This window comes from Juglans regia, chromosome 13, assembly GCF_001411555.2.
Source record: "Juglans regia cultivar Chandler chromosome 13, Walnut 2.0, whole genome shotgun sequence".
In the NCBI taxonomy this organism is placed as follows: Eukaryota; Viridiplantae; Streptophyta; class Magnoliopsida; order Fagales; family Juglandaceae; genus Juglans; species Juglans regia.
Genome location: NC_049913.1, coordinates 22,812,429 through 22,828,186, shown reverse-complemented (window position 1 = coordinate 22,828,186; position 15,758 = coordinate 22,812,429). Strand labels below are relative to the sequence as shown.

Genomic DNA, 15,758 nt, shown 5'->3' with positions numbered 1-15,758 from the left:
AACAAATTCTGAACGGGCAAATTGAGAAGGCCACATCCGGCTTCATTTAGGCTCCGTTTGGAATCTGTATATAAAATTACTCTCAACTCATCTCATCATTATAATTTTTTTAAATTTTTATACAAAATATTATAAACAATTCAACTTTTTCAAATCTTAAAATAATAATAATATTAAAAAATAATATTCTAATAATATTTTATTCAATTCATCTAAAACTATCTCATCTCACTATACAAACGAACCCTTAATTATTTGAATTATTTTCTCTTAAAAAATTATACAAAGTCTAATATACACATACAAAAATGTTTTTTGTCGAATAAATTTTTTTAGATCCCAAATCCGAATACTTTTATAATACTTTTATAATGTTTTTTGTCGAAATCCGGATTCCATAGATTGAACAATAAGGGAGAACTTACTCCAATTCCTCCAAATCCTTTCTTTTTTTTTGTCAGTTTTTTTTTTTAGAATCATACATCAATTTCTTACTTGTATTATTATATACAAATGTCTTTCACATTTACCATATAACTGCTAAAGTTTCTTTCCCTATAGCCTTTGTCTACTTTGAATGGCTTCCACAAGTTCAAATATTGCCATCCCAATGGCATACCATGTAATCCCTGCTAAGATACCCGGCAACCAAGAGCTGTTAACAATGTCCAGTGCCAAAGAGCCGCCGATATGTTCCTTTAATCCACCACTAGCTACTGCTCCAATTTGTAGACGAACTATGACCGAAGCAACCACTGCTGCTACAACTGGAACTCTCCATATTATGGACTTCTTTCCCTTGTTGTCACGTACTCTGTAGCCTCTATTCTCTGTGTGCATGTCTTTTGTAGGTGAAGTTGTTGAGTTAGCTGCAGAGTTAGAGTCTTCTTGGGTTGAGGCTGGAAGAGCATAGATTGAAGGAATCCAATACTCCTCGCTGTATATATAGTTTGATGCAATTCGGCGTGTGGGTTCTGACCTCTCTCTTGCCTGCTTTCTAGCAGCTGCAGCTTTTCTTAGCTTATTGATGTGTGCCTCGGTAGGTTTACGTGAAACGTATGTCAGATAATTCTGGGACTCTGATGTGGATCCACCTGCAATAGGTGATTGCCAGTATAACCAATTTGAGATAGATCTGATTGTTTGAATTGCTGACATTCTTGCGTCTCTTTGGAGGTCTGTTTCCTGAAACAAGTCTATTATGGTTAGTAGTTTTCAGCTGTCAATGTGCATCCTGCATTCACCCAATTTGTGGTGTTTATGCTAGGAAATATTGCTTCCCTTGTGTAGCTCAACTTTCTGGACTAGGAAAGAGGAAAGCAAAAAATAAATAAGATATTAGAGGGGAAAATGCAACATAGATAAAACAAGAGAATTGTAAAGGCACTATAACCTAGCAGACTAACCACTGCTAATTCTCTGTTTAATTGTACTAAAACTCCATGCATGCTAGATGATAGCCAGCATTTTGTGGGAACCAACCTTGGGAAGTTGTGTTGAATTCTTTTCCATTGCTTCCTGGAATCTGGTCTGGAATTTTTCGACATCTACAAAGATATTTGAGACACGTGCCCCCGCTGCATGACCCATGCCCACCCTTACATTCCCACGAGGCTGCTTGGACATTAAGAATTCTAGAGCTGCTAGGTTCGACCTCTTCACAATCCTGTAATTAACTTAGCCACTAAGAAAAGATACTAACTTAAACATGAAGAAGATGGACCATGTATATAAATGAAATAAATTCCCGTCTTTTCTGACCATATGTAATATTGATGAATAATATAAAATTATAACTATTACAACGTATCCTTCTTCATATTCATATTGTGTGTTTGATCATTGATGTCTACATTAAAGTTCTTGATTTTATCTACTTTTGAACCTTTTGTTAAATTCAGAATTAGATTACATGAGATGAGGAGATGGGATCATTATCTTTCGTCTATATTTATCAGCTGATGACACATTTTCTTTTGTTCTTCCTTGATGTATTTAGGCACACTGGAACAGAACAACTTGGGATTATATCATGTCCATGTATCCTGAATTCCAGATGCTTATTTGTTGAAACTGTTGTTCGTACCTATTAATTTCCTGTCTTTGAAGAGCTAAACCAGATAAAAATGAATCTGTATTTCCTATGAATACTAGGATATTAGTTTGCTGATGAAATTATTTGAACTGCCCTAAATTATTATCCTATGCTTCCAGGGAATGTGAACATTTTCATGCCTCACTCAATGATCCTGGACTGCAAGAGCTTACTGTGTGGTTGAAGGCTTGCTCCAAATACACCCTCAAGTTCAGTAAATATGAGAAATTCCAATTGAGTGAAAAGATCACAAATATCAGCTTACTTGGCACTGCTTCATTATCTGTTCGTACACAAGTTCAGCTAAAATTCATAGCATGGCTTGCGATAGAATGCAACAACAGAGAGGTAAGACAAAGACAAGCTCTTTGGGTGGGTGATCAAACATCTTAAATGGAAATTCCATGCTTTGGATTCCACTTAACTACTCCAAAAATACTGCTTACTGAAAATATGAAAAACTACAATTGGCAGTTTGTTCTTAAAGTTTATGCTAACAAATGGTTATGGTTGTTTATAAATATAGTCCAGCTCCACCTCTCCTTCTGTAGAACCAAGCATATGCATATGACATCAAGAAAATGAATTTAGGAGCTTGATTATTCCTCCATTTGAATTAATGAATAAGCTATATTTTGTTTCTTCATTACTCGCTTTCAAACTTAACCAACCCATTTCAATTCCTAGAACATGATCCATTACTAGTCTTTAGTTCAACTCAAATTCCTGAAACAAGTTTGTGGAAATGTGGATCTCTAGAGCAGTAAATGAAGTGCCTTACACGTTATCCTAATTTGTTAACTGATGGCCATGGCTTCTTACATTACAACTGAATGAAAACTTCATGTGTCAAAACTGTATTAAAGAAGAGCTACTTTAGAAAATTGGCGATAAGATACTCACGAGATGCAATCAACTGGACATGTTTCCATGGCCTCTTGGATCTTGTGCTCAGAGTCAGCCCATTGTGCAATAACCCTTGCTCTTCCATAAACCGATTCAATAGCAAAAGTCTTTTCAGCAAACAAGGCGCATTTTAAGCAGCCAACACACTTTACTTCATCAACAAATACTGCTCTTTGTTCGGTTTCCGATCCAAACCATGCTGAATATATAGGTTTGCCTGTGTAACCCTTAAGTTCTGCGATTTTGGCTTGCTCCTGCACCATATATTTCAAGTTCAAAAACATTCTCCAAGAATTCATAAAGAATTGCTCCAGTATTCATAAAATTGTGGATTATCATACATGGACGTTCTTAAGAGTTTACTAAGTTTAGAAATCTACGAGAAGTGAGAAATGTACACTGTTTATGCTTTATTGTTACATGCTTGTAATATCTCTTATTCATACATCATACTTCAAAATTAAAACTCTTGGCACCTTGACTGAGTTTTCTGCATGAATATGAAAATGTCTAGGACTCTAGGCACCATGTTCTTCCAACCCAGTATTGAAGGTAGGTGGCATGGCTATTGAAGGTATAGAGGAGCTTAGAAGACAAGAAGTGCTTGGAAATGGAAGAAAGTTGTACAAGAATAGCCAACCCTAGAGTTCCCTCCACTATCACTCGAGTTTAGATCAAGCTAGATTTGCAATTCCAGTTCTTTAGACGAGCTGTAGACACCCTGGTTGAGTGAAACAGCCTGATGTCGCTTCTTTTGTTAATGCCATGTTTGGGAGAGTTCAAATGCTGTTTGGTTTGTAATAATTATTTAAAACAATTGGGAATACTTTTAGCCGAGGAATTGTAATTTTAAGTTGTTTTAAACTAAAAGTTTGTTCTTGAATCAATCCAAGGTCCCTGAAATCAGACTGATCACTTTTTGCCAAAAGCTAATTCTTCAAATATTTTCAAGCAATGACGGATTATGAGCCAAGAAAACTCCCAAGCCTTTACCAACCAAAACTTGGGTCAAAAGTATAATCATTTCAATAACTCCAAATTGATATATATGTCTTATTAAAATAATGATAAATTACCGTGATCAAAAGAGGTTTCTGTTTTGCTAGAAGTCCTATATTCTAACGATGCTAACTTATTGCTAACTTATTTTCTGTACAACGGAGAAAACTACTGATTCTCAATTAGGTAGAGATCAAAAGAGATCGGCCTATGCTATATGATAACAAATCACAAGTTCCCGCATAAAATATCAACATCACCATCGTTGTTTGGAAAGAAAACAATAGGGTAAGCTAATTTCATTCACCACACGAACCTTATCGTAAGCCGAACGTGAATTTGGATCGGAGAGGACAGAGTAAGCTTCATTGAGTATGATAGCCATGTCGTGGCCTGCCGGACCGGCGATGTCGGGGTGGCACCGCTTCTGCAGCAAACGATAGGCCGTTTTGATGTGGGAGTGAGGTGAAGAGCTATCGATGCCTAGCAGATCGTAGAGATCGAAGTCCGTAATCGAAGAGGAAGCTCTGCACGTCATAGAAACACCGTACGGCCTTCTAGCAGTACTTATGGTAGTGTTGAAAGGACTGAAAGTTTTTGGGCTTAAATTCTTTGGTATGATTGAAGCAGTGGGAGTGGTGTATAGAGGAAGCCATGCAGCAGTCGCCATTTTCCTTCTTCTGGTTGTTGGATGGGAGAGCTTATAGAGATTTGGAAACAGATTTTTATCTGAGTTTGTAGCAGCTTGAGAGAAGATATTTTGTTCCGATTCTATAAGATATTTGTGTTTCCGTTGAAAATATCAGTGGGGGAACATCCCTTTCTTGGTTGTTTTTTTTTCTTTTCTTTCTTTTTAATATATATTTTCAGTTACTTTTTGGTGCAACTGATTGCATTTACGTCCAAAAATAAAAGTTTCCTTTTCACTTTTTGTTTCCTTTTTTCCTTTTTCTTTTTTCGCGGGAAGTCAAACTGATTGGCACAGTGTTTTTTTTTTTTTTTTTATACGATGAAATAAGTTGAAATGAAAATAAAATATTATTAAATATTATTTTTTTAAAAAATTAAATTATTTATTATATTTTATATAAAAATTTAAATAAATTATAATAATGAGATAAGATGAATTACTTCTTATATCCAAACGAGATTTAGAAAATTCTCGAATGGATTATCCATTTGTTATCTAAACTAGGGGTGTAAATTTTAACCGAAAATTGGACCAGACCGGTCCGGTCCAAAACCAGTTTCTAAAATGCAAAAAGGGTTGAAACAAGTTCAATTTCGTTTCTTTGATTTTTAGGACCGGACCGATTCACTATAATATATATTTAAATTAATTTTTTAAATATTATATATAATAATATAAATTATAATTATATATAATAATATATATTATAACTATATATAAGATATTATATAATTATCACATTGACCATATATTATATGTAGTATTAATATCACTATTAGCATAGTATATAGTATTAGTAATAATTTAGTATCAATGTATTATTATATAATATATAATATATATTCTATAATTATTATATAATATATAATATATATTCTATAATATATTACATACAGTATTAGTACATTGATATAAATTTAAGTTAGTAACAAATTAGTAATTAATATCATAAATAATTTTCTTTTTATTGTAGATTTTTTGTATAACATTTTGTTTTATAGTAGAATTTTTTTTACATAGCATATTTTTTTATAAAGCAGATTTTTTTAACAAAGCAGATATTCATAGTGTAATTGTTTTTACATAACAGACTTTTTTTATAAATCGGATTTTTGTAAATAGTAACAGATTTTTAATAAAATAAATTTTTTTAAAGCAGTTTTTTTTCTTTTTTATAAACATATTTTTTATGACAAATTTGTAAATTATTTAAACAGAAAAACAGGATCGAAAATCGGTAAAATCGGAGGTATCGATTTAGGATGGTAACCGGTGCGTAATCAGTTTTGAAAAATACAAAATTGACGCATATCGATTCGATCCTAATTTTTTTCTAGGACCAGACCAGACCTGTTACACCCCTAATCTAAACTAATTAATTAAAACATACTTTTATATGTGTTTTTTCTCTCTTTTTATGTATCACTCACTATTTATATGTGTCGTGTTGGGGTTTTAGAATCTAGCTCATTTAATTAGATTGATCATGTTTGAATTGACACATATAATCTAATACTTATTATTTGACATAACATGAACATAACCTACGAGCAAATTGTCACCCCTGTAATATTATACATTAGCTTATTTATTATTTTTCTATACCATTTAAATATTTTCTTTTTTCTTTATTCATTTTAAATATTTTCTCTTACTATCTTTTAAGTTTGTAATGTTCTCAAATCTTTCAATATTTCTCATGTATTAATGTAATTGCAATATATATCTCTATATTTCTCATGTAATTTTTAACTTATTTGAAATTAAAAAGTATTTTAATATTTAATACTCAAACAACTTAATTTTTCCATTAAAAAAATTTTAAAGATATTTAACTAATTTTTAAGACCTCTAACGTAACTCCAAACAGACTCATAATCTAATGGAAACCTTAGGCCTGGTTTGGATAATAAGATACTCTCATTTTATCTCATTTTATATCCAAACATCACAAACGCAAACACTTTTTAATTTCAAATTTTTAACTTTTTCATCTAATCATTTTAATTTTTCCAAACTTTCAAACAAAACATAAAAAATAATTCAACTTTTTTAAATCTAAAACAAAATTAATATTCTAAAAATATTTTAACTTTATAATATTTTTATTCAATTTTTCTTTCTCTACTTTCTCAAAACCCCATAAATATTTTAACTCAAATTATTTCACTGTAATTTATAAATTATTTTATTATTTTTCACAAATCATCTCATCTCATCTAAGTATCCAAAGTAGACCAGTTTGACATGTTTTTAGTCATTTGACAAAAAAAAATAGATAAGTCATTTTAAGTGCTCTTATCTTTTGAATGGATAATTAAATGATGGATTTTTTTTTTTAAGAGATTTGCTACTCATTATCCTCACACACCACATGCCACACTTTTTTATTTTTTTTTATTTTTTATTTTTTTTCCTTAAACTTATTAAATTATTTTACTCATCATCTATATACCAGTAAGAGAAAAAATAAAAATAAAATAAAGTATGGTGTGTGATGTGTGGAGATGATGAATAGAATTTTTCTTTTTTTAAAATGAACATGCATAATGAAAACTTTGATGTCGATATCATCCATCTCTCACAAAGAATATTAAAATTAAAAAGTTGAATAAAATATTGTTAGAATATATTTTTTAATATTATTTTTGTTTTGAGATTTGAAAAAGTTGAATTGTTTATTTTATTTTGTATTGGAAGTTGGGAAAGTTGTAATGATGAGATGAGATGAGATGAGATGTTTTTCCAAAACAAACGAGGCCTGGCCCGGTTTGGATAGTAAAAGTCTTTCATTCATCTCATTTCATCGCATATCATATCAATATCTAAATACCACAAATACAAACACTTTTTAGTTTTAAATTTTAAATTTTTTTATTTAATCATTATCTAATTATTGCAACTTTTCCAAACTTTCAAATAAAACATACAAAATAATTCAATTTTTTCAAGTTCTAACTTTATAAGATTTTTATTTAACTTTTTATCTCTCGTTTTTCAAAATCTCATAAAACATCCATACTTAAATAATTTTATTACTATTCATAAATTATTTTACAATTATTCACAAATCATCTCATCCCATCCCATCTCATCTCACTATCCAAACAAAATCTTAAAGATCCACTCATATAAATGCAACTCTTATAAAAAAAATAAATAGAATAAAAAAAAATATAAAGAAATAACTCTTGATTTTGATCTATTAAAGCAATAGTTATTCCAAATAATAACACAATCTAGGTATGTAAAGTCCAAACTGCCCATCTTAATAAACAGAAAAGTCCAAACTTCTTATCTTTGAGATGTTGAGATCGGTGCCATTTGAGTATCCTCCAAAATCAAAATCTAAAATATCGAGACTCTAAAGTCACATAACCTTCATCACAATGTTCTGTCATCGACTATCACGAGAGGATACTCAAAGTTCACTGTAATGAAAATCACCTGCGTCAATAATCTTAGGAGCTGAAATAAGCATCCTTTACCTTAAATAGTACTTAAAATTTGCATTATCCGACTAAGCCTAAGAGTAACTCGTGACATCGAAGTCAACCGAACATCAATCTAGTCTCATTTATTTTCACAATACATCTCATTTTATCTCATATAATCATCACAATTTTTTCAAATTTTTACACAAAATAAAATAATTAACAATTCAACTTTTTTAAATCTTAAAATAATAATTATATTAAAAAAATATTTTATTCAATTTTTAATTTTTATCTACAAAATCAAATAAGATATTATCTAATAAAATATCATTAGACCTCAACCCAACTTGGGAATGAAGGTATGTCGGTTTTTATTCCTTTGATCCTTCTTGTTCTAGTGATTGAGCAATGGTCGGCGACACCTAGGGTTGAAAAAAAAAGGGGGAACCTTGAATGCATCAATGGAAAGTCCAAAGTACCACGTGATCTATACTCTAAAATGACTAGTCAATTATACAATTGGAATCCGATTGGAACATTAAAAAGAACAATAACTTCTCATTCCCAAGTAATGTGGGATCTCATATACCACCTACTATTATCTTTATCATATGAGATATCACAAAACAAAACCGATGGATTCGGTCTAGTACCGATTTCATTTTTCTCAAAACAGTGTCCAGTTCCGATTTTCCTTTATCTAGCACCGGACCGAACCTGACTGGACCGGTTCATATATATATATATATGCTAAATTGCTAATTAATATAACATTAAATTTTAAAATTATATTATTAATGTATAATAATAATTTAATAACATAAAATTAATATGACATTTGATATGACATAAAATTAATCTTATAAATCTTTATATAACATTATCATTAAAAAAATTAATTTTATAACATAAAATTGATATTACATAAAATATTAATCTTAAAGATGAACATTTGATTATATGTTATTAATATAAATTATATATATTAAGGATAAATACATTTTATAGCATAATAAACTATAATATATATATATATATTCTTTTTTATAAATGCATTTCTATACATGTGATCATATACACTCATATAAAAAATGTATGTAACCATCATATTATCACTAACATATATAATCAAATATATAAATAAGTTAGCCGCTAACATATTATAACTAGCATATTATCACTAACATAAATAATCAAATATTATATCACTATATGATATTATTATTATTATTATTATTATTATTATTATTATTATTATATATACTAATACTAATACTATTAGTTATTATACTATATTATCACTAACATATACAGCTCGTTTGTATTCAGAGATAAGATGAGTTGAAATGGTTTGTGAATAGTAGTAAGATTGTTAAGTCGGGATGATATAAGATGGTTTTTGAAAATGTTGTGTGTTTGCACAATGGAATCAAAAGTGCACATAACACAGCAAGCTCGGTGACTGTGCCTTCTGCCGCAGCGGGAATGGTCATTGACCCACGAAGGACGAGTATTATTATTATTATTATTATTATTATTATTATTATATATACTAATACTAATACTATTAGTTTTTTTTTATTGTTATCATACTATATTATCACTAACATAGGCTCGTTTGGATTCAGAGATAAAATGAGTTGAAATAGTTTGTAAATAGTAGTGAGGTTGTTAAGTTGAGATGATATGAGATGGTTTTTGAAAATTTTGTCTATTTGCACAGTGGAATCAAAAGTGCACGTAACATCGAGAGCCCGGTGACTGCCTGTGCCTTCTGCCGCAGCGGGAATGGTCATTGACCCATGAAGGGCGAGCATTATTATTATTATTATCATTATTATTATTATTATTATTATTATTTTTATATATACTAATACTAATACTATTAGTTATTATACTATATTATCACTAACATTAGGCTCGTTTGGATTCAGAGATAAGATGAGTTGAAATAGTTTGTGAATAATAGTGAAATTGTTAAGTTGAGATGATATGAGATGATTTTTGAAAATTTTGTGTGTTTGCACAGTGGAATCAAAAGTGCACGTAACACCGAGAGCCTAGTGACTATCTGTGCCTTCTGCCACAACGGGAATGATCATTGACCCACGAAGGTCGTGCTCGCTATGGCCCCAAGCCACGATGGCCATGAATATTGAGTGCATCCATGAGGGGAAGGGCGAGCAACGAGTGCACATTTTCGTGCACCCAAATAGGCCTTCCCCGTGGCATCCATGGGCAAGCAGGGCCACCACTGGCCAATACCAGGATGACCGACATTTTCTGTCATCGGCAAAGTGTCCATCAATCGCCCAGGCGATGCAGTCATCGCCAACTTTCCCACTAGTCGTTTTCTGCTGAGGTTGCCAGTGGCTAAGACTGGACATGCTGGCGTTTTCTATCGCCGACGTGATGGTCCCCGACAACAGAAAGTGCCGATGGGACCTTCCCCACCTGTTGCGCAGCAACAGACTTCGGCTTGGCCGCGAGCTTTTCGCCCACAAAGTGGCCGAGTCACTCCTTAGCCATGAAAGGCCCTTGCCACACCATCTCGACACCCTCCCTTGTTCATAACATGCTTACTTGCCACCACAACCATTTTCTCACCTCACCACAACCATTTTCACACCTCACCACAGCTGGCAAGCTTCTTGCTCAGTGGACTCCATCATCGCAAGAACTTCACTTTGTCACTGGTGAAGTGAGATGATTTTCAATCTGATGAAGTAAAAAAAAGCGTTTGGATTGGAGAGTATCTCTCCGTACAAAGTGAGATCATATCTAAATCCAAACCAGGGCATAGTATTAGTAAATAACTATATACACATTATTATATCATTATATCACTATATAATATATATATAGTATAAGTATAGTATACTAATACTATATATAATGGGCCATAATGGGCATGGATTATTAATTGTATACTTAGGGCAGGTTTGGAATGTGAGATGAGAATTTTGTGTTTTGTTTTATTGTTTAAAATATTATATTTTAGTATTATTATTATATTGAGATTTGAAAAAGTTGAATTGAGATTTGAAAAAGTTGAATTGTTTATTATATTTTATATAGGGATTTGAAAAATGTGTAATGATGAGATGAAATGAGATGAGAATTTCGTATCTCATCCTACCTCCCAAACCCGCCCTTAGTATTAAATAGTATATACTAATGGAATATTGATGGATTATTTGAACAAGAGATCCTCAATATCATGAGTAAATTGTCTATAGTTGCAAATGCTTATATTAACAACAATCTCATACAACCTGAGATTATCACTATTTCTACCGGCTTTTTTGGAATGCTTCGACACTAGTGGGATAAACATCTCACAGTAGAAGCAAGTGAAACAATTCAGAATGCTATTAAGCATAATGATGAAGGTTGCCGATTTTTTATGAAACCATAAGAATGGAAATTATTGATGGTGTTAATACTTTGATCTATACTATTGTTAAACATTTTATTAGAACTCCCTCCAACATTATTAACCATATTAGTGATTATTTGAATAATTTAATATGTTGTCAAATGTTTGATTATAGATGGTATCAAGATATTTTCATGTCCAGAATAATGCTTAGTGATGATAGTCATAAGCTTTACTGGAAAGAAAATATTATTAATGAATTACCTCATTTATTTTCTCACAAAGTTAAGGATGAAGTTACTGATATCTCAGGACTCCTTAATTATGATTATTACACCTATGGTGATATCTTCAGGACAATTAAAAAGGTTGGTATTAGTATGTATAATGATCAAATAATGCTTTATCAACAAATGAAAAATAGTAAGAAAGCCAAATATGAAATGAGAAATTTTCGTGAACAATTTGGCCTTCCTTCTGTTGCTCTATCTAGGCAAAAACAAAAATATTCTAATAAATTTACCAAACCTCATGATGAGAAAAGGAGAAGCAACCGTGATGACTTTTACAAAAAATAAAAAATCTTTTAGTAAGAAAAAGAGTTTTTTCAAACCTCTTCAAAAGAGAGATGTTTTAATTGTAGCAAATCTGGACATTTTGCCAATAAATTCAAAAACAAGCATAACAGTTGAATATTAATGCCAATAATCAAGAAAATCTGTTTCGTCTCTTAGAAACAAAATCTTCCTCATCATCTGACATTAATGAATTCAGTTCTAGTAAGTCTGAGTATCACTCGAAAACTGGATCATCTTATTCTCCCAATATTAAGCTTGGTTGTAATGATTCTTGTTGCAAATATGTGGGTAAAAAAATCAATATTTTAACCAAGGTAGAAGAACAAGAAATCTTTATTAACCCTGATTTTCCAAATTACTAATCCTGAGTTTAAAAAAGAATATCTTTAGAAACTCAAGAAGACGATAGTTCGTCAAGAACCTAAGACTTCTAAACAAAAAATTAATTTTCAAGAAACTTTGTGAAGATTTGAAAAGAAAAAACTCAAAGATAGTTCTACAACTGATTTGCTACGTGAAGTTGGTTTTATTAAAAAGAAATTATTGAACTCAAAGTTGAGATTAATAATCTCAAATCTAAAAATGATTCTTTTAAACAAGAATTATTGTTTTTAAAAATTGATAAGCAATTTGATCAAAAAATCATTTCTGATAATGAGCAAACAAATTATTCTAATTCCATTCAAAAAGAAGAGAATTCTTTTGAAAATCATATCTGTTTAATTCATAATACTATTCATCCTAAATGGTTTTCTAGAATTTCTATTATTGTTTGCCATGAATTTCAATTTTCTGTGGTTGCTATGATTGACTCCTGATAGGATATGAATTATATTCAGGATGGAATAATTCCTAGTAAATATTATGAGAAACCTACTTAGAAATTATTCTTGACAAATGGATCTCAGATGAAGATCAAATATGTGCTTAATACTGCTCATGTTTGCCAGGATAATGTTTGTTTTAAAATTTCTTCTGTGTTTTTTAAAAATATGACTGATAAAGTCATATTAGGAATTCCTTTTATTACTTCTTTGTATCCATTTACTTCTGAAATGATGATATTACTATTGATTCTTTTGGACAAAAAGTTAAGTTTAAATTTGCTTCGAAGGTTGAAATTGATACAGACAAAAGTTTGAAATTTTTGCTTTCTATAAAAACAAAGCATTTGAATTTCCTACACCAGGAAATCAAATTCAAAAAGATTTCAGAACAACTCTTTAATACTTTGCTTTAGTAAAAAATCTATGATTTTCACAAAAAACTGGTTGATAATGTTTATTCTGATCTTCCAAATGCCTTTTGGCATAGGAAGAAACATGTTATTTGTTTACCCTATATTAAGAATTGTTGTGAGAAAAACATTACAACTAAAGTTTGACATATTCAAATGAATAGTGATACTTTGGAATATTACAAAAATGAAATCAATAATTTGCTTGCTAAACAAATTATTAGGTCGAGTAAGTCTTCCTGGTCTTGTACTACTTTCTATGTCCAAAAAAATGCAAAAATTGAGAGAGGGACACCCCACCTAGTTATTAACTACAAACCTTTGAACAAAATTTTAGAGTGGATTAGATATCCTATCTCTAACAAGAATAACTTAATTCATAGGTTATGCAATACAGTTGTCTTCTCCAAGTTTGACCTAAAGTCAGGATTTTAACAAATCTAGATTACTGAGTCAGATAAGTATAAGACTGATTTTACTACCCCATTTGGACACTACGAGTGGAATGTAATGCATTTTAGTCTTAAAAATACCCCTAGTGAATTCCAAAATATTATGAATGACAAATTCACTTCATTCATCCATTTCACCATTGTTTACATTGATAATGTTCTAATATTTTCCAAGTCTATTGATGAATACTAGAAACATTTGAAATCATTTCTAGATATCATTAGGCTAAATGGTCTTATTGTTTCAACTAAAAAGATTAAATTGTTTCAAACCAAGATCTGATTCCTTGGTTATGATATTTCTGAAAACAAAATTCGACCCATCAACAGGGTTGTCAAATTTGCTGACAAATCTCCTGATGTTATTCTTGATAAAACTCAGTTACAGAAATTCTTTGGTTCTATCAAAATATGAGGAAAGAATGTCGCCCAATATTTGAAAGGCTACACAACAATCCTCCTTCTTGGTCCGAAATTTATACTACTCGTGTTAAACAAATCAAGGCACATATCAAGACTTTTTCGTGTCTTGGTATCCCTAATTCTGGTTCTTTTAAAATTGTTGAAATAGATGCCTCTAACATTGGTTATAATGGCATTCTGAAACAAATAGTTTCACCAGGCTCATCTGAACAAATTATTCATTCCATTCCGGAGTCTGAAATAGTGCACAACTTAATTATAGTACTATTAAGCAAGAAATCTTATCTATAGCACTATGCATTTCAAAATTTCAAAATGATTTGTTAAACAAAAAATTCTTACTACGCATTGATTGCAAAATCGCTAAATATATTTTAGAAAAAATTTGTTGAAAACATTGTATCAAAATATATTTTTGCCCAATGGCAAGCTATATTAAGTGTTTTTGACTATTCTTCAGTGGTTTCAACAATAACAACTTCTCTGTCATTGTTATTTAAAGCATTGGTAAATGGTTGTTCTTTCTTAATATCATCTAGCATTTGATTAATTTTATCAAGTGCATTGGCCTTTTCTTTAAATAAAGTTTTGGCTTATATTCTGGTAAAATAATCAAAAGTTTTTCAACAGTTTTTAATTTTGTTTTTGAAGGAGTAGAAACAGGTTTTTCTACATTTTCTTCAATACGATCTAACTGTTGTCCTATAACACGGAGAGTTTGGTTAATAAAATTACTTAAGAGGAGTTTAACAACATTTAAATTATGTTTAGAAACATAATGATTTTCAAGAAAATCAAAGAAAAGTATATACTTTTGAAGAGCATACATTTTTTCTTTATATTTTCTTTTAACACATAATTTTTCAGAATCAGAAAAATTAGCATGATAAATTTTTCTCTTATCACAGTTTTCAATAGAATTGTATTCTTTAAACAAAGAAATTAAATCAATTTCAAAAACTCTATTTATCACAGTAAGCTGGTTGTGATGAATAGGCACAACGATATCTAAAGCTATAGGAGATAGAGATGAAACATCTTCTTCTTCTTTATCCACTTCTCCCTTTACGGCGTTACCTTTATATGTTTCGACATCCTTGGTAGTATAATAAACAGAAATAACTTGAGAGATAGTAGAAACTCCTTTCAATTTTTAATTAGGATTAATAGGATGGGTAGTTTTTACAGAATCTTCCAAAAAAATTTTGAGCTTTTGGTCTCTTATTTTTGGATTTTCTGAAATAGAACCAAGAAAAGATGATCTAGTTCTAACGAAAGAATTTCATCTTTCATTGTTTACTAGAGGTTGGTCAAAACTAATTTTAACAGTACCATCTAAATATTGATGAATATAATCAAGATTGAGTTCGACAGTAGAAACTCTAATAGGAGGAACTTCATTTTCTAAGGTCTATTCAATGGGAAGAGAAATATATTTCCAATAAATCATTTTTAGAACTTGAATAGTAGCATCAGGAGTAGAACTCTAGATTAACAAAGTTTTATTCATTAACTATCCAGTTATCTGGTCCTATTTCTATATTTGTGCATTCACTTCTAC

General features: G+C 30.5%; 1 protein-coding gene across 1 annotated transcript; it reads right to left on the bottom strand.

Annotated features, from left to right (window-relative positions):
• Window positions 1–402: 402 nt before the first annotated feature.
• Window positions 403–4,750, bottom strand: LOC108988525 (chaperone protein dnaJ C76, chloroplastic). The gene is made up of 4 exons (XM_018961810.2): window positions 4,317–4,750; window positions 2,999–3,255; window positions 1,483–1,666; window positions 403–1,185 (listed from the first exon to the last, which is right to left on the bottom strand). The coding sequence occupies exons 1-4, from the start codon at window positions 4,668–4,670 to the stop codon at window positions 556–558; spliced, it is 1,425 nt and encodes a 474-aa protein (XP_018817355.1). The 5' UTR covers window positions 4,671–4,750; the 3' UTR covers window positions 403–555.
• Between the last annotated feature and the right edge of the window lie 11,008 nt (window positions 4,751–15,758).